The sequence below is a fragment of the Thalassophryne amazonica genome, chromosome 3, assembly GCF_902500255.1.
Source record: "Thalassophryne amazonica chromosome 3, fThaAma1.1, whole genome shotgun sequence".
Lineage (NCBI taxonomy): Eukaryota > Metazoa > Chordata > Actinopteri > Batrachoidiformes > Batrachoididae > Thalassophryne > Thalassophryne amazonica.
The window spans coordinates 13,822,397-13,848,143 of record NC_047105.1 but is presented as its reverse complement, the minus strand read 5'-3'; the positions used below and the strand labels follow the sequence as shown (position 1 = coordinate 13,848,143).

Genomic DNA, 25,747 nt, shown 5'->3' with positions numbered 1-25,747 from the left:
TATCCACTGCTATACTAACAGCTCTGTCTTTTATCTGACTCAGTATTTAATGTTACCTCTTCCAGCCCAGGAGCACCAAGCATGCACCAAGTTTAATAAGAATCATTTCCAGTAAAGCACAATGATTCACAATTTTATTTCATTTCATCCATCCATCCATTTTCTTCCGCTTTATCCAGAGTCGGGTCGCGGGGGCAGCAGCTCAAGCCAAGCCGCCCAGACCTCTCGATCCACACACATTTATTTCATTTTTCACCAACGCTCTCAGGTTTTTTGTAATTTAATTTCTTGAGCCCTCATCTTTTGCAGATTTGCCCCCAAACTGAATGGTTTCCATTTCATATTTTCATCATCTTTCATAAAAATAAGTTCGTCAGTAGCTCCAAATTAGAAGTATTCCACCTTGCGTGGCGTGATGCTATGTTAGACTATAAGCATGCACTATAGACTACAAAGCGGACCTATTACTCTGATTTGATCAACAAAAATAAGCATAACTCAAAGTTCTTGTTCGACACTGTGGCAACACTTATTCATCATGGACAGCCACCTGTAGCTCACTCTCCTTTTTCAGCAAAGGACTTCTTGGATTACTTCGAGAAGAAAATAGAAGACATTAGGTTGATCATATCCCAGCATGCCTTAACCCAGCCACTACACCCTGCTATTGAGGTGGATGCTACCACTGAGGTGTTGCCAAGATTTTCAGAATTTGATAGTATTTCATTATGCGTGCTGACGAAACTTGTAATGTCAACAAAAAGCACAACCTGTTTATCTGATCCTATACCAACAAAACTGTTTAAGGACCTGTGGCCCACTCTTGGGCTGACTGTGCTGAAAATTATTAATCTTTCTTTAACTTAAGGATCTGTTCCCAAAAGTTTCAAATCTGCAGTAATTAAACCATTACTTAAGAAATCTAATCTTGACCCTAGTGTATTGAAAAACTAGAGGTTGATATCAAATCTATCATTTTGCTCTAAAATTCTGGAAAAAGTGGTTTCGCTGCAGCTCGTAGACTATCTTACTGAGAATAATCTCTTTGAGCCACTGCAGTCTGCTTTTAGAAAATATCATTCCACAGAGATGGCTCTCACTAAAGTGGTGAATGATCTTCTGCTTACAATGGATTCGGACACCACTACGGTTCTGTTGCTGTTAGATCTCAGTGCTGCATTTGATAACGTGGATCATCATATTCTACTCGATAGGTTGGAGAATCATTTTGGGATTACTGGGAGTGCCCTTGCATGGCTGACGTCATACTTGACCAGTCGTTCTCACTGTGTTTTGTCCAATAACACTACCTCTAACCTTAATGACAAGAAATTTGGGGTTCCAAAGGGGTCCGTCTTAGGCCCCCTGCTTTTCTCCCTTTATATAGCACCCCTTGGTCACATATTGCGGCATTTTGGGATTACCTTTCACTGTTATGCTGCTGATACTCAACTGTACATGCCAATAACTGCTGGTAATCTCATCCACATAAAATCTTTAGAAGACTGCCTTGCATCAGTGAGAAGTTGGATGTCTAGAAACTTCCTACTTTTAAACTCTGATAAGACTGGAATGAGGGTTCTTGGTCCAGTGAGACATCGGCATTAACTTGACCAGTTAACGGTTAGCCTAGGCTCGTGTGTCATACATCACACTGACAAAGTGAGGAACCCCGGAGTAATTTTTGTTCCTACTTTGTCCTTTGACCTCCACATTAGAAATATTACGAGCACTGCTTTCTTCTATCTGCGAAATATAGTGAAGACTCGTCCCATCCTGTCTATGGCTGATGTTGAGACCCTGTTTCCTGCATTTGTCTCTTCTAGATTGGATTATTGCAATGTTCTATTTTCTGGTTTACCGCAGTCCAGCATTAAGGGTCTCCAATTGGTTCAAAATGCTGCTGCCAGATTTTTGACACTGTTTTTTTAATCTTCATTTTATTCTCATAACAATTCTCTGAATTGTTTTGTGTGAAGCGCCTGAGGCGACTCTGTTGTGATTTGGCTCTATATAAATTGAATTAATTGAAAATTTAAATTGAATAGAATTTTGCTCACAACCCTAAAAGTAGCAAATGTAAATGTACACTAAATAAACATGTTCAAAGAAGTGGAATTTATGAATGGCAAGAGCATATCATTTAAGAGAATTTACCCATTTAAATCTCCTTGGAATTTCTGTGTGAAAATTTTAAATGAACTTTTTAAAAAGTATATTTCGCTCTTCTTTTTCTGTGCACAACCACCTTAGCTAACAATTACAACAAATTTAAAAATGTAGAAGTGAATCAAAGCCATATATGAGGTCTATTAGAAAAGTATCCGACCTTATTATTTTTTTCAAAAACCATATGGATTTGAATCACGTGTGATTACATCAGACATGCTTGAACCCTCGTGGGCATGCAAGAGTTTTTTCATGCCTGTCGGTTACGTCATTCGCCTGTGGGCAGTCTTTGAGTGAGGAGTCGCCCACCCTCTCGTCATTTTTTTCATTGTTTAGGAATGGCTCAGAGACTGCTGCTTTGTTTGATCAAACTTTTTTCAAAACTGTAAGGCACAACTGAGTGGATACCATTCGATAAATTCAGCTGGTTTTCGGTAAAAATTTTAACGGCTGATGAGAGATTTTGGTCTGGTTGTGTCGCCATAAGGACGGCCCACGGCGCCTGATGGCGATCTGCGCTTCGAGGCGGCAGCGTCTCGCCGTTTCAAGTTGAAAACTTCCACATTTCAGGCTCTGTTGACCCAGGAAGTCGTCAGAGAACAGAGAACTTTCAGAAGAAGTCGGCATGAGTTTATTCGGACATTCCATTGTTAACGGACATTTTGTAATGAAAGAACGTGCGGGCAGAGTCGCATGTCGGGCCGCACCCGACCACGGGGGATCGCGACAGGAAAAACACCTCCGTTGTAAACCTTAACGGGCAAGTTGGAACATGCCCAAGCTGTTAAACAATTTCTCAGTTACTCACTTGTTGAAAGCCATCAAAAGCCGCCTGAATTTTACAAATGGTTTTCAACACGGAGGTGTTTTTCCTGTCATGGGGCACACAGATTCGCCGAGTCGTCACGGAAATGACTCGGCGAATTTGCGCACACGTCTTTCATTAAAAAATGTCCTTAAACAGTGGAATGTCCGCATAAAGTCCTCATGCCGGCCTCTTCTGAATCTTCTCTGTTCTCTCACGACGTCGTGGGTGAATTAAGCCTTAAATTAGGATGTTTTCAGCTCGAAACAGGCCGACGACGGCGCCTGGAAGCGCTGCAGGACGTCCCGCTCCGTGGGAAGTCCTTACACCGACAAAAACACCCCATAATCTCTCATCAGCCATTAAACTTTTCACCGAAAACCAGCTTAATTTCTTGAATAGTATCCACTCGGATATTCCTCACAGGTCCAGAAAAAATTTTGATAAAGCAACGCGCGCCGTCTGGAGCAGCGTGTGAAACAAAGGAATTCAGCCGAGAGGGCGGGACCACATCTCACTCAAGGCCTGCCTACAGGGAAATGACGTCACCAACATGCGTGAAAAAACTCACGCATGCGCACGAGGGTTCAAGCATGATTGGTGGAATCGCACATCATTCAAATCCATATAGTTAAAAAAAAAATAAAAGGGTCGGATTATTGTCTAATAGACCTCGTATACTTAAAATAAATAAATAAAAGAAAGAAAGAAATAATTAAACATAAAAAATTACACAATTCCAGAACAGAATATTATTTCTACAAATAAGGACTTCAATTTCTATAGCCTTTTTCCATCTAGCAGCTGCTCAAAGCTCTTTAGGAAGATGCTTCCCCTTTACTTCCCCAGTTAAGGGCGCCTTCACACATACTACCAATGTGGTTGAATTGCGCATGAGCAGGAATCGTGTGCAATACGTGCAAATTCATAGCTGCCTCTAACGCCTTGTACACCTGTTGCTACAACTATTTGTGCACAGCAGAGGCTGAAAGACAGAGTGTGCCCTGTGAGAACCCATTGAATCCTCTCGCTGCGGGGTCAGCCAAATTACAGGTGACACATATGAACATCTAACACTGCTCGTTTGGCAGTTAGAAAATGTGTGGCCATTCGCACTATTAACACGACAACAGTCAGCAAACGATAACTGTTGAGCTGGATGTGAAATATGTCCTGGACGTCACAGCTGCAGAACATGTCCCGTGTTTTAACAGACACGTGCATTTGTGTGCTTGCTGTCCTCACATGGAAATACATAAAACATATCTTGCTTTTGCGACGGGGTGGAGAAATGGACCGTCAGTTAATGTGGACACGCAGCAGGTGATCTGAATGTCACGTCTGTCTGACAGGAGACGCATGTCCTGTGAATGGCGTGCTGCAGGACTATATGACAAGCCAACAGTGTGACAAATACAGCACTTTCAGTCAAGTATCAGCAAAAATACACGGTAACAAACGCCGTTTGGTCAGCTTTTTTTTCTCTTTTTTAAAAAAATACATTTATCTGGTTGTTGATTTTAGCCATTTCATGCTCCTGTTAAAAGACAGTGATTGTAGCACAGTGGTAAAGTTTCCGTCTGGTAATCAGACCTTACAGGTTCGAATCCTGTAAGTGGCATTTATTTTTTATTTAACCAGGGTTATTTAACCCTGGGGTTCTGCATTGTGTCCCCTTTTATTTCTTATTTATATCAACCCAGTGATATTCACTAATTATGCTGCTGTTTTCTATTTTATTTTCCACCGCATCAGCGACGCAATGTGGTGCACCATGTCCCAGCTGCTCACACTGTGTTCCTGCTCACAAGCCACTGTCACGTGCACGACACCATCGCACCGGGATCGTGCATGCTGCCCGTCAGCTCGATATTTTCGTGGTTCGCTTATACGAGCTGTTCCGCTGTGATTCACCCTGATTTGTATTCATTTGCACTATATGTGTGAAGGGGCCCTAAGGCTGGATCCCATTTTTACAGCTGGGTGGACTGAGACAAAGCAGAGTAAAGGCCTTGTTCAAGGACACAGATAGGTAGCATGAGCAGGATTAGAACCCAGATGTACATATTGACAAGCCAGCTCATCTACTGACCTCCTTGCTCTAAGAAATAGCTAGGCTTTTGAAAAAGCCTAGGTATTTAAATTCAGAGACTGCATGAATGAATACACAAATGAGTCCATCCCCTCCAGTCTGTCAGCACAATTTCTAAAAAAAAAATAAAAAATGAAAACCTATTTTTAAGTCCAAATTCAAATTCAATCTAATGTACAGATACAGATTAAAAATTGCTTAATTTTGATGCAACATACGAGAAAAAGAAAGTTTGTTTTGCCTAATAAATCTAGCATACACCTGAATACAGGAAATGATCTCATTACATGCATGCTGGAAATTAGGAGCTGGTGCTTCTTTTGTCTTCTATATGGTTAAAGATACAGGCAGCTTAGAATGAGCTTGTCTGAAAGTTTCTTTCATTCCTGAAAGAACATTAAGAGTCACTGACGCTCGTCTTTTAATGTTTGAACGTTATTCACGTTGGGCTCTGCAGGAAGATAATCAAATTTAATTTTGACACGTTTATTTGTAACCAGACTCCTGCGAGGCAATTGTGAAAAAGTTACACTGGCGTATCAGTTCATGTGAAGAGGCCCGGCAGGATGCTAATGGTGAGGTCCGGGCTGGGACGGAGGCACGGCTGGGCGGGGCTAAGCCCATTTTGGCTAACTGTCTACAGCTGTTCCCCTCCGTGCTTCGCTGAGGGCTTTACCCCGTGCACGGCCAGCGTCTGGAGCAGCCGTGCAGCTGTGCCTCCAACTGTGCACACCTGCACTCTTTCCACCACCCACCACGACACAGAAAATTCCAGAGAATCCAGCATGGGAGTGCACGGGTATGTGTGAACAGACAGAAATGTTAAGACGGAACACATTAACAGTCTGCAGCCGCGCTCTTCCAGGACATTCTGCATGCAAAGCGCTCTGCTGCTCGCGTGCAGGAGCAATTAAGCAGAATACATTATTAATGAAACCTTTGTCACAAATGCACATTGCCGTCTAATCCGTGTGCTGCATTTGCATCAACTTTAATTGGAGAGATTCTTCCGAATCCTTTGGATCGTGTTGTAATTGTATGAGCTGATTTATATGAAAACCATCCTTCCCACAGTGGGGGGGAATCCTTCAGCAGACAGCTCCGTTTGGAATGCAGTGACCGTTTTACACAATCCCACCGGCTTGGGGAAATGCGAAAGACGTTCCGAGGCTTTGACACTGTCAGCGGTTGTTGTCACAAACTGTCAGCGTGAAGCTTCGCTGTTGTTTTGAATACAAAGTGCTGTCACACGCACACAAACACGCCTCACCGCGGGATCACAGCCACAAAAGAGCTGATGCTTTCGTGTCTTAAGGGTCGGAGGCAGAATGCAAATAAACGCTATTAACCGCCGCTTCAGTGAGCCGTCGGGCCGAAACCGGTTTGTTTGTCTAGTTACTTCATAGTTGCATTGTTACAACACTCAACCTTTAATTAAAATGGCAAAATTTACATAATTTAAAGAGGCATTGCTACATCTGCTGGGGTGGATTGTTTGCAGGATTACACAAAAACTTGTGAGTAAATTTGCTTTTTCATCAAAGATCTGTTTTTCTCAACCAAGAGTCAAACCGAATACATTCAAAAATGTAAACAGAGTAATTAACGTGTGGAATAAAACACACTCTGTTTCTAACCCATCAATATCCTGCAGAAAACAGCAAAGTGCTGTGTGAGATCTCATATCTGGCAACTCACGGCCTGCTTCATTTTTAATCATCTTGCTCATTTTAAGCGATGCATAGAATTTGAATAATTTATGAGGGTTATAAATGTGAAAGCATGGCTGCCTGTGTGTAATATTCCTCTGGTTAGATTAGGAAAATTAAAAATCCCAGGAGTTCCTGAGCGCTGCATATTTTTTGTCAGGAGTTGAAAAAGTAACCTTGTATATGCATCAGTACACAACAGTGAATATTGAGGAGTGGGCTGAATGCTAAACTGAACTCGAAGGACCCTCATTAGGCCCAAACAACATATCTCACAATGCAAAATATAAGGATTTGTTCTGCACAGGATGTGAACTGGGACAAACTTAGATTTTTTTGTATTCCTGAGTCCAACCTCCATTTCTGGAAGCGCAGAACGAGGCTCCACAGCTGACATCTCAACTACCTGGAAACTTCAGACATGACTTTATCCGCGATCGCAGGCCACCCAGTTTGGCCTGGCGTCCCTTTCATTTTGCCAGTCGTGTTGCCCAGCATGACGTTTACAGCAAAAGAGGGTTTCTGGCCTAACGGCAGTCTTTTGAGTCATACTGTAGCTTCATATCTGAGCACAGTTCTACATGTTAAAATTGTGAAGGGCGCTGTGGAGTCTCTGTGATGGGTCAGTCTGTTTTTTGAATGAACACTGCCATCTAGTGGCCTCAGCAAAAACCTCCATCAAATTTTTAATGAGATCTTGCCATCACTATGTCAAAAAATGTTATGCAAGATCTGAGAGACATTTAAATTACACATCAAATGCCCCCCCAACAGTTTGGGGTAAACATAATATTATCTGGTACTGAACTGTTACTATGTGTCATTTTTGTTAATTTGTCAACTGAAAATTTTTACTTTTCATTAAAAAGGTGGACAAAGCAGCTGTTTTTGGCTTAATTTTCCAAAGTACCTTGCATGCACAGTCTGACAGCAAGATGTTTTTCCTTTGAAATATGTTATGCAAAAAGAAAGGTTTGGATTTTTATTATCTCTGCCATATGCAAATTAATAAAATACTGGAATGAGCTTGTTGATAATTCTTTTTATTATACTGGAAATTAGTTTTAGATTTCAAGTGTTAATTCTGTACAAAATCCAAAATAATATACTTTGACATAACATTAAAACTTATTTTTGGCCCTTGGCCCTTCATAGGAATTTGGGCAACCTGGTCGAATCAGATGACAATGTCAGCAAACATGCTTTTCTTTGTTGTTTGGCTTTTTGTTTTTTTTTATATGGGGGGGGGGGGGGGGGGGTTCCGAAGACTACTTGCAAGTCCATCTTGGCACACATTTGGAGGTGGGCTTATGGAATTGCCCAGGTGAGATCAAATTTGCCAAGAGAAAAGGGAACTGAGGGTCAATGGTCAAAATTTAAGTTTTTCACTTTGATTCGCACAAAAACTTGCCATATACGAGGTCTGTGAGAAAAGTAACGGACCTTATTATTTTTGTTCAAAAACTATATGGATTTGAATCACGTGTGATTACATCAGACATGCTTGAACCCTCGTGGGCATGCGAGAGTTTTTTCACGCCTGTCGGTTACGTCACTCGCCTGTGGGCAGTCTTTGAGTGAGGAGTGGCCCACCCTCTCGTCGATTTTTTCATTGTTTAGGAATGGCTTAGAGACTGCTGCTTTGTTTGATAAAATTTTTTTCAAAAACTGTAAGGCACAACTGAGTGGACACCATTCGATAAATTCAGCTGGTTTTCAGTAAAAATTTTAACGGCTGATGAGAGATTTTGGAGTTTTACTGTCGCCGTAAGGACGGCCCACAGCACCTGACGGCGATCTGCATTTCGAGGCGGCGTCGTCTCGCTGTTTCAAGCTGAAAACTTCCTAATTTCAGGCTCTGTGGACCCAAGACGTCGTGAGATAACAGAGAACTTTCAGAAGAATTCGGGATCAGGAGTTTATCCAGACATTCCACTGTTAAAGGAGATTTTGTAATGAAAGAACGTGCGGGCAGATTCACATGTCGGGCCGGACCCGACCGCGGGGGGTCGCCACAGGAAAAACACCTCCATTGGAAACCTTAACGGACAAGTTGGAATTCACAGTTACCACAGGTCAACCCATTGGGGTTAAGGTCGTGGCTGTCTGTTTGTTGACCTTCCCCTCCCAGGTCCTTTTGATGACTTCTGCCAAACTTGGTATGTCAGTGAAGGTTGACCCCAAAATTGCCCTTAAATAATTCATTTTGGCAAAGGTCAAGGAATTAGATTTTCCACCTGGTTTGGACCAAATGTTCCACAGACCTAGTTGTCCTGGCAAGGTCAGCCAGAGGTCATTTGAGTTACGGTCAAGATCAATGTTGTCAAATGTCAGACTGCTGTAGCCATTATTGTCTTCATGCCCACAGGTACTATCATCTAGTTTTAAAGGGGAGAAAGGCAGCAGCAGAGAGGAACACAAAGTCAGATTCCTCACCCTAAGGAAGGAGTCCAGCGATCCGTTCTCCATGAACTCAGTGATGATCATGACAGGGCTGCTCTTCGTGACCACACCCTCCAGGTGAATGATGTTAGGATGGTCAAACTGGCCCATGATGCTGGCCTCACTGAGGAAGTCCCGCCTCTGCTTCTCCGTGTAACCAGACTTCAGAGTCTTGATGGCCACAAACATCTCTCTTTTACCAGGCAGCTTTAGGTTGCCACTGCACACTTCCCCAAACTCTCCTGTCACGAGGTTACATGTATTAAAATTTGAGCAGTGAATACAAACACTGTACAGTTTTTACAGTGCTGCATTCTAGCCAAGACTCCCTTTCTTTCTGTCTTTTTTTTTTTTTTTGGCTCATTACCTGCACCGATGACCTGCTCAATCTTCACACAGGATATATCAATCTCCTTGGCGAACTCCCTCACAGCCTCGTTGGGATCCTCGTATGTGAATGGATCGATGTAAATCTTCATTCCTGGAGTCACTTGGAAAAAAGGAAAGAACAGCTACAATATTGGATTGTTACAGCTGCGCTTACTCGCTCCACAGATTTGACACTCAAACTCATTCAGGCACGTTAACAAAGGCTTCACCTTGATATTCAAGGATTTTTCACTCCAATTATTTGACTTCTTTCATAACATCTGCGCTGACAGTGAAGTTTTAAAAACAAGACGGAGAAGGTCGTGTACTTAGAAGTGGTAGTTATGACGACTGTGAATTTCGGGAGAGAGGAGACGGCGACGCCAGTATTATCAGCTGCGATAAGGCAGCTTAATATACTGTATATCATCTCCTGTGTGCCATTAACACCCAACAGAGGAATCTGGCCCCAATATCAGCACCACTCAGCTCCGCTCCGAGAAATAAATTGGCTCTCCTAAACCCCAATGTCAGGTAATTTGGCTTAAGGTGTCCTATAAGTGTTGGGGGGACTTAAGTGTCCTGAGTTTTAAATCCGATTATTCGACCTCTGGGCTATTTGAATGGCTGCCGCAGAGCTGGACAAGCACGCACACAGCCTCATACGCTGGCACACAATGCTGAAAAATATCTGCTGCAGAGAAGAACAGATGGAGAGGATCCTACCAGGACAACCCCCCCCAACCCCCCATTAACAAACACCCACCCTGCTATGATGGCAAAGACCACCAAAAACAGGGACAGAAGCCTGAACCGGGACTGGTGTGAGGACAGACTGCACACGACACACTTTGACTTCTGCTGTTAATAGCTGTGAAATAGCCGAGCCGCTGACTGGCACACGTCACATCAAACCGCAGACTTCTCTCTGCAGCTTTAACCGTGAACACAGTATACTGCGGAAGATATTAGCTTCAGAGTGAAATTAAGTTTACAACAAAAAATTAGAAAAAGCAGGGCAGCAGCAATTAAACATTCAAATAAACAAATTAAGGAAAGGTCATAAGTGTCACGTGCCAATAGATCAGTGCTTTCTTCCTCCCCCGAGTTGGGCAGGAAATTAAATGGATTAGTTCTAACATTTTGGACGGAGCATTCGGTGAAATGTCTTCAGATTTATATTCCTCCATTACTGCAAACTCTATAATGATGGACGTTATAGTGAGAAAATGGAAATTTTCATTCATTCACTAATCCTTTTGTTTTTTGAAAAATGTGGCATTAGCATGCTAAAGGCTGTACCGTGAGGGAAGACTGATCTATTTCCACAACAAAGGAGTTTGTCAAGTACAAACACCGGTTCTGATGTGGGGAATCCAGACTCCGAGCGAGCTGGATCTAACAACAGGCGGCGTGAGTTGTAAATGGAGGAGATGGGCAAACGAAGCGGGTGCCGGGCTGGGCCGACGCCAAGGACAGCAGCATGCAAGGTGGTAGCCATGGAGACAGGTGTGTGATACAGGGGAGGGCTGAATGATAGCTGTGGAGATGACTGTGTGAGGCGGTTGTCATGGAGACAGCGTGCATGGTATTATGGCAGGAATGAGCTGGTCTACTCACTGTGGCCGCTGGTGTAGTGCTGCAGTTTGTCAGTGTACTCAGAATCAGCCCTCTCGAAGCCACGCCTCCTGGGGAAAAGACAAAGAACTCTAGCTCTGGTTCACGCAGTGGACGTGAGGAGGGGCAGGGAAGTGGATCAATCATCCCAAATTACCAACAGGAAGAAGAGACTGCGTTTTTCTCTTTCATATATCCATCATTAGTGTTTTTTTTCCAAATTCAAAAGCTATCTTGATTCAAGAATATGTCAAATTAACAAACTGGTCAACTCTCTGTAAGTGTAATTGACAAATTATATATATATATATATATATATATATATATATATATATATATATATATATATATATATATATATATTAGGGCTGGGCAACGTTAACGCGCTAAAGTTGCGTTAATTATTGAGGTCATTATCGCCGACAATTCTGTTCCTCCCCTTAATGCTGCGGGGTTTTGTTTTTTTTTAGCCTTTTATGACTGTTGCTCATTGCCTTTTATTTTGAAAGCGTCAGTCGGGGGCGAGCTTATGCTGCTGCTTCCTGCTGATAGCTGAGTTCACACAGAAAATGACACGAGGATCGAGAAAAGTACAGGCTATGCAATGCACAACAAAACAAAATGCAGAAAGACGCCGAACTTTTGAATGGACATTTTTGGTACAAAGTTCTACAGGATGCAGCTGCATCGGTCAAATTCTTTTTTATGCATCGTTCGTCTTCGGTAAAATAAAATCTTGAATAATCTCGAATAGCCGAACGTGTCCCCGCGGTGAACACAGCTTTTCGGTGGTTTTCATGTCAAACCTATAGTCCGTAAATTATAGGGATTTTTCCGAGTTTCAGAGTCATACGGATGTACAAATAAAGTCTGATATTCAGGGTTTGGTCTGTAATAAACTATTTCCGCAGCGCGGCTCCACTTTGAAACCATGAACCATTGAAGCAATGCTTCGATCCAGTAACTCGCTGGTTCTTTGATTCACTGCAAGCCGATTCTTAACCCCTTGCAAAGCCATTAAAATATCGTCAGTCACTTTAGTGTTGATTAAAGTCACTAACTGGGACTCTTGTCTTGTTGCTGTCAAGAAACGAGAATCGTCCTCCGTTCCGTTCACACAGCTGGAAACGCTGCGCGGCTGAGACAGTCCGGTCGGAATTAATAACTTCAAAATGAATCGCTGCTTTAAATAAAATGACATCTCTTTCCAAATGTAATACAGACAAGAAACTACAATCAACTAAAACGTTTTTTTTCCTCCCAAAATGAAACGTGCTGTGTTTCTTTTCAAATTACATCCTGAAGTGAAGCACAGCAGCTGTAAGATCAGCTCAGATATATGGAAACACATTCATGCCAATGTCTGAAAGGAAATGCTTTTGACAAAAACTACAGATTTTGTTTATTCCTATTTATGTCCAGAGATCAAGGATTCACCATGTAGAGTTCATTATGTACAAAGTTTAAGGATCCGGTGACCAAATTCATATTTATTTACTTTAAGACTCAAGAAAATGTTCAATTTCAATTCAGTTTAATCGGGTTATAAAGTGCCAAATCACAACAAAATCTAAATATACTAAAACAAATACATCACAATTGTACACATATCAAATTGTGGTATGTGTACAATTGTGACGTATTTGTTTTAGTACATTTAGTCATGGACATGAATATTGTTATTTTGATATGAAACAGGATAACAAATGACCTGCCAGTGGTTTTATATTTGATTTGATTAGTGTGTTTCAGTTAAAATGTACATTTTCAAATTTATGCAATGTTCATTTACATTTTCAAATAAAACTGCTTTTAAGCGGCTTTTGAATTCATTTTTGGGTTTCACATATACCATGTGATTAATCATGATTAATCACAGAAAGTCACTGAGTTAAAGATTTTTTATGTTTGCCCACCCCTAATATATATATATATATATATATATATATATACAAAAACAACAAAAGTCTAATTATCTCCACTTGAAGACATTGGACAAGAGTTATTTTGGTTTATACAGATCTTCATTAGGTGTGCTACCAGTGAGTGAAATTTAACTGAAATCCAACAACCGGTTGGGACCCTGTCATACTCACACAAAAACCATGACGACCGCACTGAGTCCTGTACACAGTAGGGACATAGTCAAAATGGAAAAATATGCTGTTTTCAAGTCCATACTTCATCTTGATGATGTCCCTGCCATGTTCTCACAATTTCTAACATGTTCCCGCTAATTTCACATCCTCATCAATACTGTGCTATGTGCTGCACTTTCTCCTTCATTCTGCAAGTTTTCTTGTGTCCACATGTAAACTCAGCAATAAATTAGAGTCAGAAAAACAGCTCTCCTCTCAAATGTGCTCTTGTCTACTTAAACGCACACTCAAATATCCTCTGTGTGTGTGTGTGTGTGTGTGTGTGTGTGTGTGTGTGTGTGTGTGTGTGTGTGTGTGTGTGTGTGTGTGAGTGCATGCTTTGAAGTGAACCCCAGTTTGGGGGGGGGGTGCATTTCAGCACCATGGAAAGCACCTGGCACATTTCACAAGGCAGTACACAGACTACCACTGTGTGAGCCCGAACATGCCACACTACTTCTATATCAATGAAGTCCTTACTAAGTTCAATTACATCATTAACACATCAATGCAGTCAGAACTGCATCCTTACTAAGTCCATACTGCATTGTGATGTTCACTGTCTTCTTACTGTGTTGTACGAGTTCTCTCTGCATCCACTCATTTTTTGTGGAAATAGTAGTGGAATCATGGCTGACTGCTGGGGACTTTTAAGGAGGAGGAGGTGTGCTTACAATGTCATGGAGAGATGAACAGGGTGATTCCTATATTCACATAGCCCATGCCCCAAAATTCATCAAGCTATATGACTTTTGTTGGCTTTGCAAAAATTCCCAAACACAACAACTAAATATAAATACATTAACACAAATAAAACATTGTCACAAGCTGGCAGAAAACCAAACAACAACAATAGTGCAGCAGATAACAGAATACTTACAGAGGAATCCTTCAAATGGTGATACAAGCACCAAATTTCAGCCAAAGTACACTATGGACATTACTCTTTTGAAAAAACCGATGGGCCACTTGAATTTTCAGTAGGCGGCCACGTAGGGGTCAATTGAAAAATTACATAGGGGTTAAAATATAAAAATGCTCCAATCATATTGAAAACTATACCACATTATTTGTCTGAGCATAAAGATTCCAAAAAGGTACAGTTTGGACTATCTGTGACTGAATTCTATCGAGTTATGGGGTAAAAACAACAAGAATGGTGACAAAGTTCAGTTTCAGTTTGTACAGGGGTCAAAAGTTAGAGTTGCTCCAATTTTGTTAAGTGCTGAAAATTATTGGTTGAGTTAATAGGGTTTCAAAAAGGAATAGTTTGCACCATGTACCATGCTTTCTTATCACGTTACAGGGTAACATGTGTCACATGTCATAGAATTCAATGGATGTCAACATTATTTGACGTTTACTTTAGAGACCAAACATTCAACACAGTCAAAACTATTCCATTTATTAAACCAAGTAGCTCAATCAACAATTTGAACCATTTTTTACTAAAATTGGAGCAACTTTATCTTTTGACCCCTGTACAACCTGAAACTGACCTTTGTCACCATTCTTAAGGTTTTTACCCCATAACTCCAAAACATTCAGTCATAGATAATCCAAACTGTACCTTTTTGGAATCTTTATGCTCAGACAAATAATGTGGTATAGTTTTCAATATGATTGGAGCATTTTTATATTTTAACCCCTGTGTAATTCTTCAATTGACCCCTACGTGGCCGCCTACTGAAAATTCAAGTGGTCTGTCGGTTTTTTCAAAAGAGCAATGTCTAAGGAGAATTTGTGCTGGATTTTGGTGCTTGTATCACCATGTAAAACTTAAAACTTTCCTTTTTGCTAAAGCTTATAGTTAGGGCTGGATCAGGTGACCCTGAACCATCACTTAGTTATGCTGCTATAGACTTAAGACTGCTGGGGGGTTCCCATAATGCACTGAGTGTTTCTTTCTCTTTTTGCTCTGTATGCACCACTCTGCATTTAATCATTAGTGATTGATCTCTGCTCCCCTCCACAGCGTGTCTTTTTCCTGGTTCTCTCCCTCAGCCCCACCCAGTCCCAGCAGAAGACTGCCCCTCCCTGAGCCTGGTTCTGCTGGAGGTTTCTTCCTGTTAAAAGGGAGTTTTTCCTTCCCACTGTCGCCAAGTGCTTGCTCACAGGGGGTCGTTTTGACCATTGGGGTTTTTACGTAATTATTGTATGGCCTTGCCTTACAATATAAATCGCCTTGGGGCAACTGTTTGTTGTGATTTGGCGCTATATAAATAAAATTGATTGATTGATTGATGTATTGTTTCCGTTATTTGCTGCACTACAACAACAACAAAAAACACTAACGGTACAGGACTGACTCACCGGTTACAGACGATGATGATGACAACCACAGCAATGAGGAAGACCAAGCCAGCAGCTGCTGAACCGATGATGAGAGGCAGCTTCTCCTGAATGCTCGTGTTGTACTCCTCTGTAAGGAGAAAAACATGCATAAGCACAGTGCCGTGCACGCGCACCCACACAAGCACAAGCAGACACACTCATAAGCTGAAACATATGGGTTAGCATACGAGCCGCTGCATATGGAGGGAGCAACGGGCGACAGACAGACATACGGCTGGGTGAAGCCAGTGAGCATCTTGGCATCTCGACTGGCTCCACGGACCATTTTCCAAAGCACTCGGAACGTACTCAGATGCCGCGGATATGGACAAATCATCTGGCAGAACGCATGTGTGAAGTGAAGAGAGAGTGCGTTTGGGGCAGACCCAGACCGAACAGGCGGCCAACATCCAAGAATCCAGCTACTGAATGAGTACACAGAGCCAGATCCTCGTCTTCAGCCGCAACTTCAAAAACGTGGCCAGATACGTTTGGGGAGCTGGGACTTAACATGTGTCGTACACATCCTGCTAATGTAGCATATTGCTTTCTTGATTGTCAGTTATGTAATCTCTAGGTAATGGTCAAAACACTCTTAATAAAGTTGATTTAACAGCTTGATCCATTTTGTGATTGAATTATTCACAAAGAAGTAAACATGCTTTAATGCTGAGCACATTATTATAATGTAGCTACACAACAACGAAGCTAAACACTGGGGTGGTGCTCTGGACAAACCCTCTGTGATGTCACACATAGGTTTTCTGAAGATATGGTTTGAAACTCAAATGGGGTGTTTCCAAATGTTGCCATCTTGGCCATGCTTAACTCCGCCAAACCATAAATGGGTAAAAGGGTGGAGTGTGAGCAAGATCGGCATGACCTAGGCAGGTCGAATGAAGTCTGAATATCTTGGAATTACCAAACAAGCTGAAGCTAACAGGCTAACCTTGCTCCCATTATGTTATTAATGGTTTCTCTTTGTTTGTTTGTTTGCGGACTGGGTGGTGTTCATGTGGGTCTGGGTACGTACAGGTATTAAAAATGTTGATTGTCTTATTGTCACAATAACCATGGTGTAACAGTGTAACCTCACCAAGCTCTCAATCCCTGTTAATTTGTGCTAACGGTGCTAATATGCAGTTTAAATAATACAGAACTTTCACTCAAAGGAAATACTGGAACACAGACTTCTTTGATTGTCTTAGAGTAAAATTAACTACACAGAAAGCCATATTATGTCACATATTTCTCATAAAACGCTCAGAAAGGACAAATACGGTCAGGTCATCTGCTAGTGGGGCTCTGGATTTGATTTTCTGGTCTCACTCAAAGCGGACATGCCCAAAATTATTCATAACTTTATGTCTTACTAGTGCTGAAACTGATATGTTATAAAGAAAGGAGGAAACCAGGCTGTGTGTTTATTTGTGTTGTAAAGTTGGACATTTTAACATGAAGGTCTATGGGGAGTAACTCCCTTTTGGAAACAGCCTCAAAGAAGTGCAAGATTTGGCACTTCCATGTTGGTTTCACTGCTCAGCAGACAGATGGTGACTTTCAAGAATAAAGTTTTTGAGGATCTATGAATATGTGCATATTTATTTCACACTTTAACTTTTTTAATGTTATCATTGCTTTGTGTAACCAGAAGGTTTTCTTGCAAAAAGGTCTTCTTATGGGCTTCTAATTATTTTAAAATGATCTTTAAAAAAATTGAATGTTTCCTTCCGTCTCCTGAGTTTTCTCCACATTAGTAATTTCAGATCTATGCATGTGGCAGCATCAAGGCTGTTTTTTTATACGAGTTGAGGCTAACGATGGCCCTGAGCGCTGCAGGCTGGGAGAAAGAAAACGTTCCGAGGGGAAAACCCAGACCTTGACAGTAAAGTGACTGATGTTTACTGAATTTTACACTCATGTTCTCATCCAAAGGTAAGACATCTTTCACCACATTTTTGCCTTATTGTGGCCAAACAGCAGCAGATCTATTTGTTATAATGGGATTTTTGTGCAACATAACACTTCAGAAAAGTAAATAATACATCATAAAAATATGAGCATAATGTAATATAAGAACATGACTTCAAACCACCCTGATCTAGCATGGTTACTGGTTTTGGATGCAGCTGTCTGCATCTGTACGGTGACACATTTGGTGCTGATAGGTCATGCATGAGAGGTGATAACAGCTCTGTGCGCTTAGCTGAATTCTCACCCTCAGTCATGGTCTGGAAGTACAGCTTGCCACTGTAGCGTCCAAACCCAGCTACGGTGCGGGCTCGGACCTGGAACACATAGATGCTTCCGGGCTTGAGGCCACGGATGACCGCCGTGTTGGTCTGGCTCCTGATGGTGGAAGAGTTATATTCTGATTGGTCCTGGAGGAAGAAAAACATGATACATTTATGCACACTAGTAATTACATACCAGCTGACAAGGCAAACATTTAGGAAGCGCCACGTGACTATAAAACAAATGAGATTCACTTTGTATTTGCCAGGATTTTGCAGCAGGGAGGCTAAAGCAGTGAGATGTACTGTATGAAGTACAGTTACCTGGAAGAGTACTACACAGTGATGCTCTACAGTAACCACCGTAAAACAAATCGGTAACATTTACCCCACAAAAGCTACAGTATTTAAAGTGCTTCTTATTCAGAAACTGCACTGAAGTGTGTAGATTTGGTGGCATTTTCAGGTCAGGCAGCTTCTGATGATCGAAGGTACACGTCTCCTTCTCCAGAACGCTGACAGGTCTGAGAGGAGTCTGAGTCTCTTTCAGCTGGTCCTTCAACCCGCTGCTCAGCAAACACTTCTGAGCCACAGTAGGGGCCGGAACAATTGTTTTGACAGCTCTCTCCAGAAGTGTCAAAAAAGGGAATTATTCTCGTAAGTGGAGCAGCGCAGCATGTAGACCAAAGCTTGATGAACGCAAGATGTTCCGCACCCGCATACGTGTCCTCAGGGCTGCACATGCTGCACTTAAGTGATCAGTGTGAGCAAATTAATGCACGTTTCTGACTCTTGTGAGAAACTGTGTTGATTTGGAGGAGCTCGCCTCTTGAGTGCTATTTTTGCAGCAGTCGGCGCGCCATCGCTCCAACCGCGAATCTCTACGCATCAATCCCCAGCGGGCCAACTGCAGGGCTGAGAGCGGTTTCCTTTCCCAGTGACTGACCGTGATTATAATTCAAAGAGAAAGAACAGACGTTTTGAGCAACGTTCAGAAGCTCTGTCAAAAAAACCTCCTCGGTCCTCGGGTGCGCTGGCGTACAAATGAGCATCAGAATGTAAATGGAAAATTATTTTCACCAAATGAGTGGGTAAAGTCAGCGTTGTGTTAGCGTGGATCGGTGAAGCATGTGTTGATACATCAGTCGTACCTTTTCATAGTACTGCAGTTCGTAGTCCAGAATAACCCCGTTGGGTTGGTCGGGTTGGGACCAGGAGAGGGTGATGCTGTCCACGGTACGACTGACCTGGTGCATTATTGACACTGTGGACGGCGCTGTGGAGAGACAAAAAGCTGTGTGTTTGAAAGGCTGAGTTCAAAGGAATGATTACGAACTTCAAAGCCAAGCACAAAGAATTTTATGGCATCTTTAATCTTGCAGCCAAACGCTAGTCACGTGTAAAGGTGTACTGTCAAAGTCTACGTAATAAACTACAGACAGCCTGATGAGTAGTCAAGCTTCGCAAGTTGGCAAGTGGTGGCACTGGGTAAACCACGTAAGCAGCCTCACGGGGCTTCCCGGTATCAACTGTAATTATTGTGTACTATTCATGCCACTGACACGAGACCACCTTCTGGGTAAAAATCAAATCACGAGGCCTGCGAGCGCGGTGGATGCAGGACATATTAAATCAAGAAAATCTATTTTGTTGGCCACAGAAACTAAACAAAAAAATTACCATAAAACACAGAAGCCACAAAAATGCTTAACAACATATTTTTCTTCTGCAGACTTTTGCTCTCTATATTCTAATTTTATTTGGTTCAACTGTACATTTTACAAAGGCACAAAAGAACAATTAAAGGCAGTACAACTCTGTTTCATTACAAGGCAGCAGCAGTCTTTGTACAATGAGATGAAGACAAATTAAGTACGTGGCAAACCTCTTTGTTTTCTACATTTGCTTTTCTGCTCACTGGCAGCTGAAATCTGCTGCATCCTTAATACAACCATTGATTTGTTTCCCGTAGCACTGTGCATGAACGACAAACTGTGACCAAGAAAACAAAGCTGACTCATTGCTATGATCTTTTGCTTGGAGGTTTTCATTTTCTACAAGTTGATTTTCATATTACACTTAAACAAAAAGTTAAAAAATTATTTGCTTCATGCCATGACTTATGGACTATAAGTTGCAACAGAGTGTAAGTCACATTTATTGCTGAAACACATATTTCACAAGAATTAAAGAAAAAAAAACATTTTGTAACAATCTGGAAAGACGATTCAGTCACACACTAACCTAAAGAACTTCAGCTTAATACCTTTAATGTTGTCTTTCTTGTTCCAGCTGCAGTGAAAACGTGCTGAACCGTGATTTTTAAACTTTGAACTCCAGAAAATAAGGTAATATTTGCAGTATTTGTAGCTCTTCTTGTTTTATCGATGGCTAAAATGTCCAGAATTAATCTGTTCCTTTAGCAAAAATGAGCAGAATCCATGTTGGGTGGATAATTAAGACTTTTACTACACTTTACTAATAAATGTTGACTCATGCTAGTCCTGCTTCAGCTATCTGCTTGCTGCTGAGTTATTATTGTAGTGCTATAAACTGAGACTCTCACGCACACGGGCTTAGACCTTATGTCATAGTGTAAGAGCCACTTGCCTTTCACACGGGAGCGTAAGTCACTCTTTCAAACACGCTTTGCTCTTCAACTGCCACCGTGCTGTCATGTTCTAAAAGATCACAAGTAACTTTCAAATAAATAACAGATCACCAAAAGTTTGGTAAAGTCTTGTGGTGTTTGAATAAAATGTTTAGACCAGTGTAGCACAAAGTGTGGGCCTCAGCCCCCTGGTGGGTCATGAAGGTATTACAGGTGGGCTATGTGAGGTCATTAAAAATGTTGAATTTCAAAGCTGCAATAAAGCTTAAAATGACTGAAGTTATTTATTAAATGTATTTAATTATGTATTAAAATAAAATCAGAAGTAATTAAACAAATACATGGGATTTAAATTAGGTGCTATTCTTCATTTATCTGACACCGTATACTGTATGACATACTTTAGTCTCAAGTGCCAATCAGCATTGGGATTTTAGGTTTGTGGACCCCAGATTATTTTCAGACTTCAGAGTGGGCCCCAGTGATCTTAACCCTCTGGGGTCCGAGGGCATTTTTTGGACAGTTCACTCGCCTGGCATAAATGTTTTATTATTGCTGTTCAAAGCTCACCCTGCATCCCACAATCAAGTAGTGTTTCTTTTTTCAGGACAACCTTTACTTTCAGAAAATATATGCTATAGTGGTGTTTTATAAGTGTAATAAAGGTTTACAGCCAGAAATACGAAAGGAAAAAATAAAGCGGAAAATAATTTTCACACACATTTATTCAAAACGCAAACTATAATAAACAACTATTGTGACACTATATAAAGGTAGTTTGGGGTCTTGGACAAAAGAATGTACAAAACAAAGGCTCTAACAATACACACAAATGCACATTTTGAACAATATATACAAAATGGTCCATGCGCTTTGTCTTTATGCCACATCTCAAAGCAAGTAAGCAACTGACTTTCAAATAGTTGATAATTATCCTACTGTTGGTTAATTCATTAATTACATAATATCCCTCAATATAATTTTATTTTTAAATATAAGTAACAATGTGGCTACTCAAGATAATGTTTATGTATTTATTCATTAATTTACTGCAGTATTGTTTATCAGGGGGCACAGATCCCCTCAGATTTAAAACAGACAGAAGAATCTGACAGAAAGTCAGCGAGATGACATTGAGATGGTTTGGACATGTGCAGAGGAGAGACCCAGGGTAAATAGGGAGAAGGATGCTGAGGATGGAGCAACCGCGTAGGAGAAGAGAAAGGCCAAAGAGGAGGTTTATGTATGTGCTGAGGGAGGAGGGTGGGATGGAAACAGTTGATCTGCTGTGATGACCCCTAACAGGAGTACCCAAAAAAAAGAGAAAAGAGGAAGAATCTGACAGCTGTAAAAGTGATGCCCTTAACAGACTGTAATGTTCTGCTTTTCACAATCAGCAGTGACACTACTTTTGAACTTATTAACATCAGATCAGTGTCCACCAAATTACCTGTAACTGAATTAACCTCTAATTCCAATAGACGTCATTGCATTAGATTGGTACTTCTGGTAATTATTCCTGTATTTGTGGTATATATTTTTTCCATTCAGTGTATATTCAATTCAGTGCTTCAATATATGCAGGTTTGCATTTACATTCCCTCGCACCCAATGACACAAGCCCAATCATGTCTGAAAGTGAGAGAAGCGTGTCAGCGCCCAACTGTTGTTCAGTATTTTTTTTCTTTATCATCATAAATACCCTTATTGCAAATTTCCTTGAAACACTGTGATATAACTTTGAGGCTATACCCCCACACTAAATATTGTGTTTTGTTCTCTTACATTTTACAGTGAACTAAATACATTTTATTTAGTATGATAAAAAGGCCAGATGGGTGCAAACGCTTTACATCCCCTGAGAGCCGTTAAGATTATTTGGGGGTGTGTAAGTCCACAAGCAGCTGTAAATAAAAAGTGCTGCCTGGCACGACCTGCTGCCATGTCACAGAATCTGTGTGATGTTAAAGAGTGAAAAACGGGGGTCTGGAGGGGCAGGGTGCTGGGCCAGATTTATGGACAGAGAGCTTCACGTTCATCCCCTACAGGCCCACGCTGTACACACAACCATCAGCCGCCTGCACGGTGGCTCCCCTGAGCTCCGGCAATACAGACGGAAGCGTTTCTACCAGCACACACTTTCTACTGCAAATCTGTCAAGTAGAAAACTGCAGGAGCCACGCCTCTGTTACCGAAAATTCTAAGCCTCTGGGTGTGTGTGTCTTCTATTTCTTCTGTGTGGGCATTTTCACACCTGAAAGATCAAACCACCATCTGCACCACGGTTTGCTCATTTTAATTCAGTCCGAGTTTGGTTTTGTTCCCTGCTGCAAATATTCGAGAAGGCTGCAGTTATTTCTGCCGGTGCTTTAATGTCCTCGTTGGTATGACCTGCAGCTCCCTGCACATGCAACTAATTGAATTTTAGACTGCTGTCAGTTCCCAGAGTCTTACAGTTGGAATCAGCAGTGGAAAGCTCTGCAGGATCTATTCTGCTCATTTTGTTGCTGTTGTAATAACGGTATAATTACGGTCTTACTACCAGCAGCCGCAGTTTCATGTGCGATGCACGAGAGCCATTCCAATCCTTCAAATGAATAACGTTGCTCTATAAAAACTGTGTTGTTGCCAACAGGAAATGAGGGGAAAAGTGCAAATTATCCAGAGAGCCACGATAACTCAGCTTTGGCAGAGAGACCAAAAAGATGAGTGATGACGGCCTACTTTGCTGGATCTTCTGTAATTGTTCTGAAAGTCCAGATCATCCACAAAAAAGCTTTCAGTGTAAATAAACCCAACCACGGTAGAATTCAATCCACACCGACACCACCTCATTTAGTCAAGCCACGATTATTTTGTCTGGACTATCCTGAAAACCAAACCGAGTAGGTGTGAACACCCCCTCCCAAAGGCAGTTTAATTTTGTTATTGTTTATGAGAATAAATGCACATGTTTTGTGAATTAAAAAAATCATATAACTGCCTATATAATAAGGGAGTGACTAGTTTAATAACCCTTCTCACTTGGCGATTGGCCGTATCTTGCATACTTTTAATTTTAGCATCTCTTGGACCAAACTGAAATGTCGAAAAATCTGAACCAAATGTTAAATGTAGAACAATCAATCAATCAATCAATCAATTTTTTTATATAGCGCCAAATCACAACAAACAGTTGCCCCAAGGCGCTTTATATTGTAAGGCAAGGCCATACAATAATTATGTAAAACCCCAACGGTCAAAACGACCCCCTGTGAGCAAGCACTTGGCTACAGTGGGAAGGAAAAACTCCCTTTTAAACAGGAAGAAACCCCAAGCAAACCCAGGCTCAGGGAGGGGGCAGTCTTCTGCTGGGACTGGTTGGGGCTGAGGGAGAGAACCAGGAAAAAGACATGCTGTGGAGGGGAGCAGAGATCGATCACTAATGATTAAATGCAGAGTGGTGCATACAGAGCAAAAAGAGAAAGAAACAGTGCATCATGGGAACCCCCCAGCAGGTCTACGTCTATAGCAGCATAACTAAGGGATGGTTCAGGGTCACCTGATCCAGCCCTAACTATAAGCTTTAGCAAAAAGGAAAGTTTTAAGCCTAATCTTAAAGTAGAGAGGGTGTCTGTCTCCCTGATCTGAATTGGGAGCTGGTTCCACAGGAGAGGAGGCCTGAAAGCTGAGGCTCTGCCTCCCATTCTACTCTTACAAACCCTAGGACTACAAGTAAGCCTGCAGTCTGAGAGCGAAGCGCTCTATTGGGGTGATATGGTACTACGATGTCCCTAAGATAAGATGGGACCTGATTATTCAAAACCTTATAAGTAAGAAGAAGAATTTTAAATTCTATTCTAGAATTAACAGGAAGCCAATGAAGAGAGGCCAATATGGGTGAGATATGCTCTCTCCTTCTAGTCCCCGTCAGTACTCTAGCTGCAGCATTTTGAATTAACTGAAGGCTTTTTAGGGAACTTTTAGGACAACCTGATAATAATGAATTACAATAGTCCAGCCTAGAGTAAATAAATGCATGAATTAGTTTTTCAGCATCACTCTGAGACAAGACCTTTCTGATTTTAGAGATATTGCGTAAATGCAAAAAAGCAGTCCTACATATTTGTTTAATATGCGCTTTGAATGACATATCCTGATCAAAAATGACTCCAAGATTCCTCACAGCCATCCAGAGTAAGGATCTGGTTAGACACCATGTTTCTAAGATTTGTGGGGCCAAGTACAATAACTTCAGTTTTATCTGAGTTTAAAAGCAGGAAATTAGAGGTCATCCATGTCTTTATGTCTGTAAGACAATCCTGCAGTTTAGCTAATTGGTGTGTGTCCTCTGGCTTCATGGATAGATAAAGCTGGGTATCATCTGCATAACAATGAAAATTTAAGCAATACCGTCTAATAATACTGCCTAAGGGAAGCATGTATAAAGTGAATAAAATTGGTCCTAGCACAGAACCTTGCGGAACTCCATAATTAACTTTAGTCTGTGAAGAAGATTCCCCATTTACATGAACAAATTGTAATCTATTAGACAAATATGATTCAAACCACCGCAGCGCAGTGCCTTTAATACCTATGGCATGCTCTAATCTCTGTAATAAAATTTTATGGTCAACAGTATCAAAAGCAGCACTGAGGTCTAACAGAACAAGCACAGAGATGAGTCCACTGTCCAAGGCCATAAGAAGATCATTTGTAACCTTCACTAATACCTTCACAGAGAGCTTTTATAGGTTATTATTAATTAATCTCCACCTATTTGATTGAGTCTAAATTCTGTGATTGCAGCTTCTTAAATGTGGATATTTCTAGTTTCTTTTCTCCTCTGGTGGCAGTAAACCGGGTTATAGACAAATCAAGACATTGTAAGATGTCATCTTGGGTTTTTGGAAATGCTAATTGACAAATTCACCATTTTCTGACATCTTCTGACATCTTATGGACCATTGATTAATCCAGAAAATACTCAACAATGAAAATAATGTGTCACAATGTTAGTTTTTGTGTCTTTCTGTGTCTTAGGATGAGACAAATCCAATGGCAAGAATTTCTAACAATTTTATTATGTGTTTATTTTTTCTATTGATGCCTTTTTAATTTTCAGGATCTTTTTCTTTTACATGTTGGGATTTTTAAAAAGTGTAAATAAATGTATTTATTTATTTATTTTACAAAATATTTACATTGTTGAATGTTATTGGCAGAATTTATGGTTATGATTTACTAC

General features: G+C 41.1%; 1 protein-coding gene across 5 annotated transcripts in view; it reads right to left on the bottom strand.

Annotated features, from left to right (window-relative positions):
- Positions 1–25,747, bottom strand: part of ephb2b (eph receptor B2b) — a 337,178-nt gene that overhangs the window by 19,138 nt on the left and 292,293 nt on the right. For 2 of the 5 annotated variants that reach the window (XM_034165863.1, XM_034165867.1), the window contains exons 6-11: positions 19,061–19,185; positions 17,894–18,056; positions 15,655–15,763; positions 11,207–11,274; positions 9,585–9,707; positions 9,212–9,459 (exon numbers count right to left, since the gene is read on the bottom strand). In XM_034165863.1, the coding sequence (XP_034021754.1) occupies positions 9,212–9,459; positions 9,585–9,707; positions 11,207–11,274; positions 15,655–15,763; positions 17,894–18,056; positions 19,061–19,185 (836 nt within the window). The remainder of the gene's footprint in view (positions 1–9,211; positions 9,460–9,584; positions 9,708–11,206; positions 11,275–15,654; positions 15,764–17,893; positions 18,057–19,060; positions 19,186–25,747) is intronic. The other 3 variants (XM_034165865.1, XM_034165866.1, XM_034165864.1) reach the window with 3 other exon arrangements.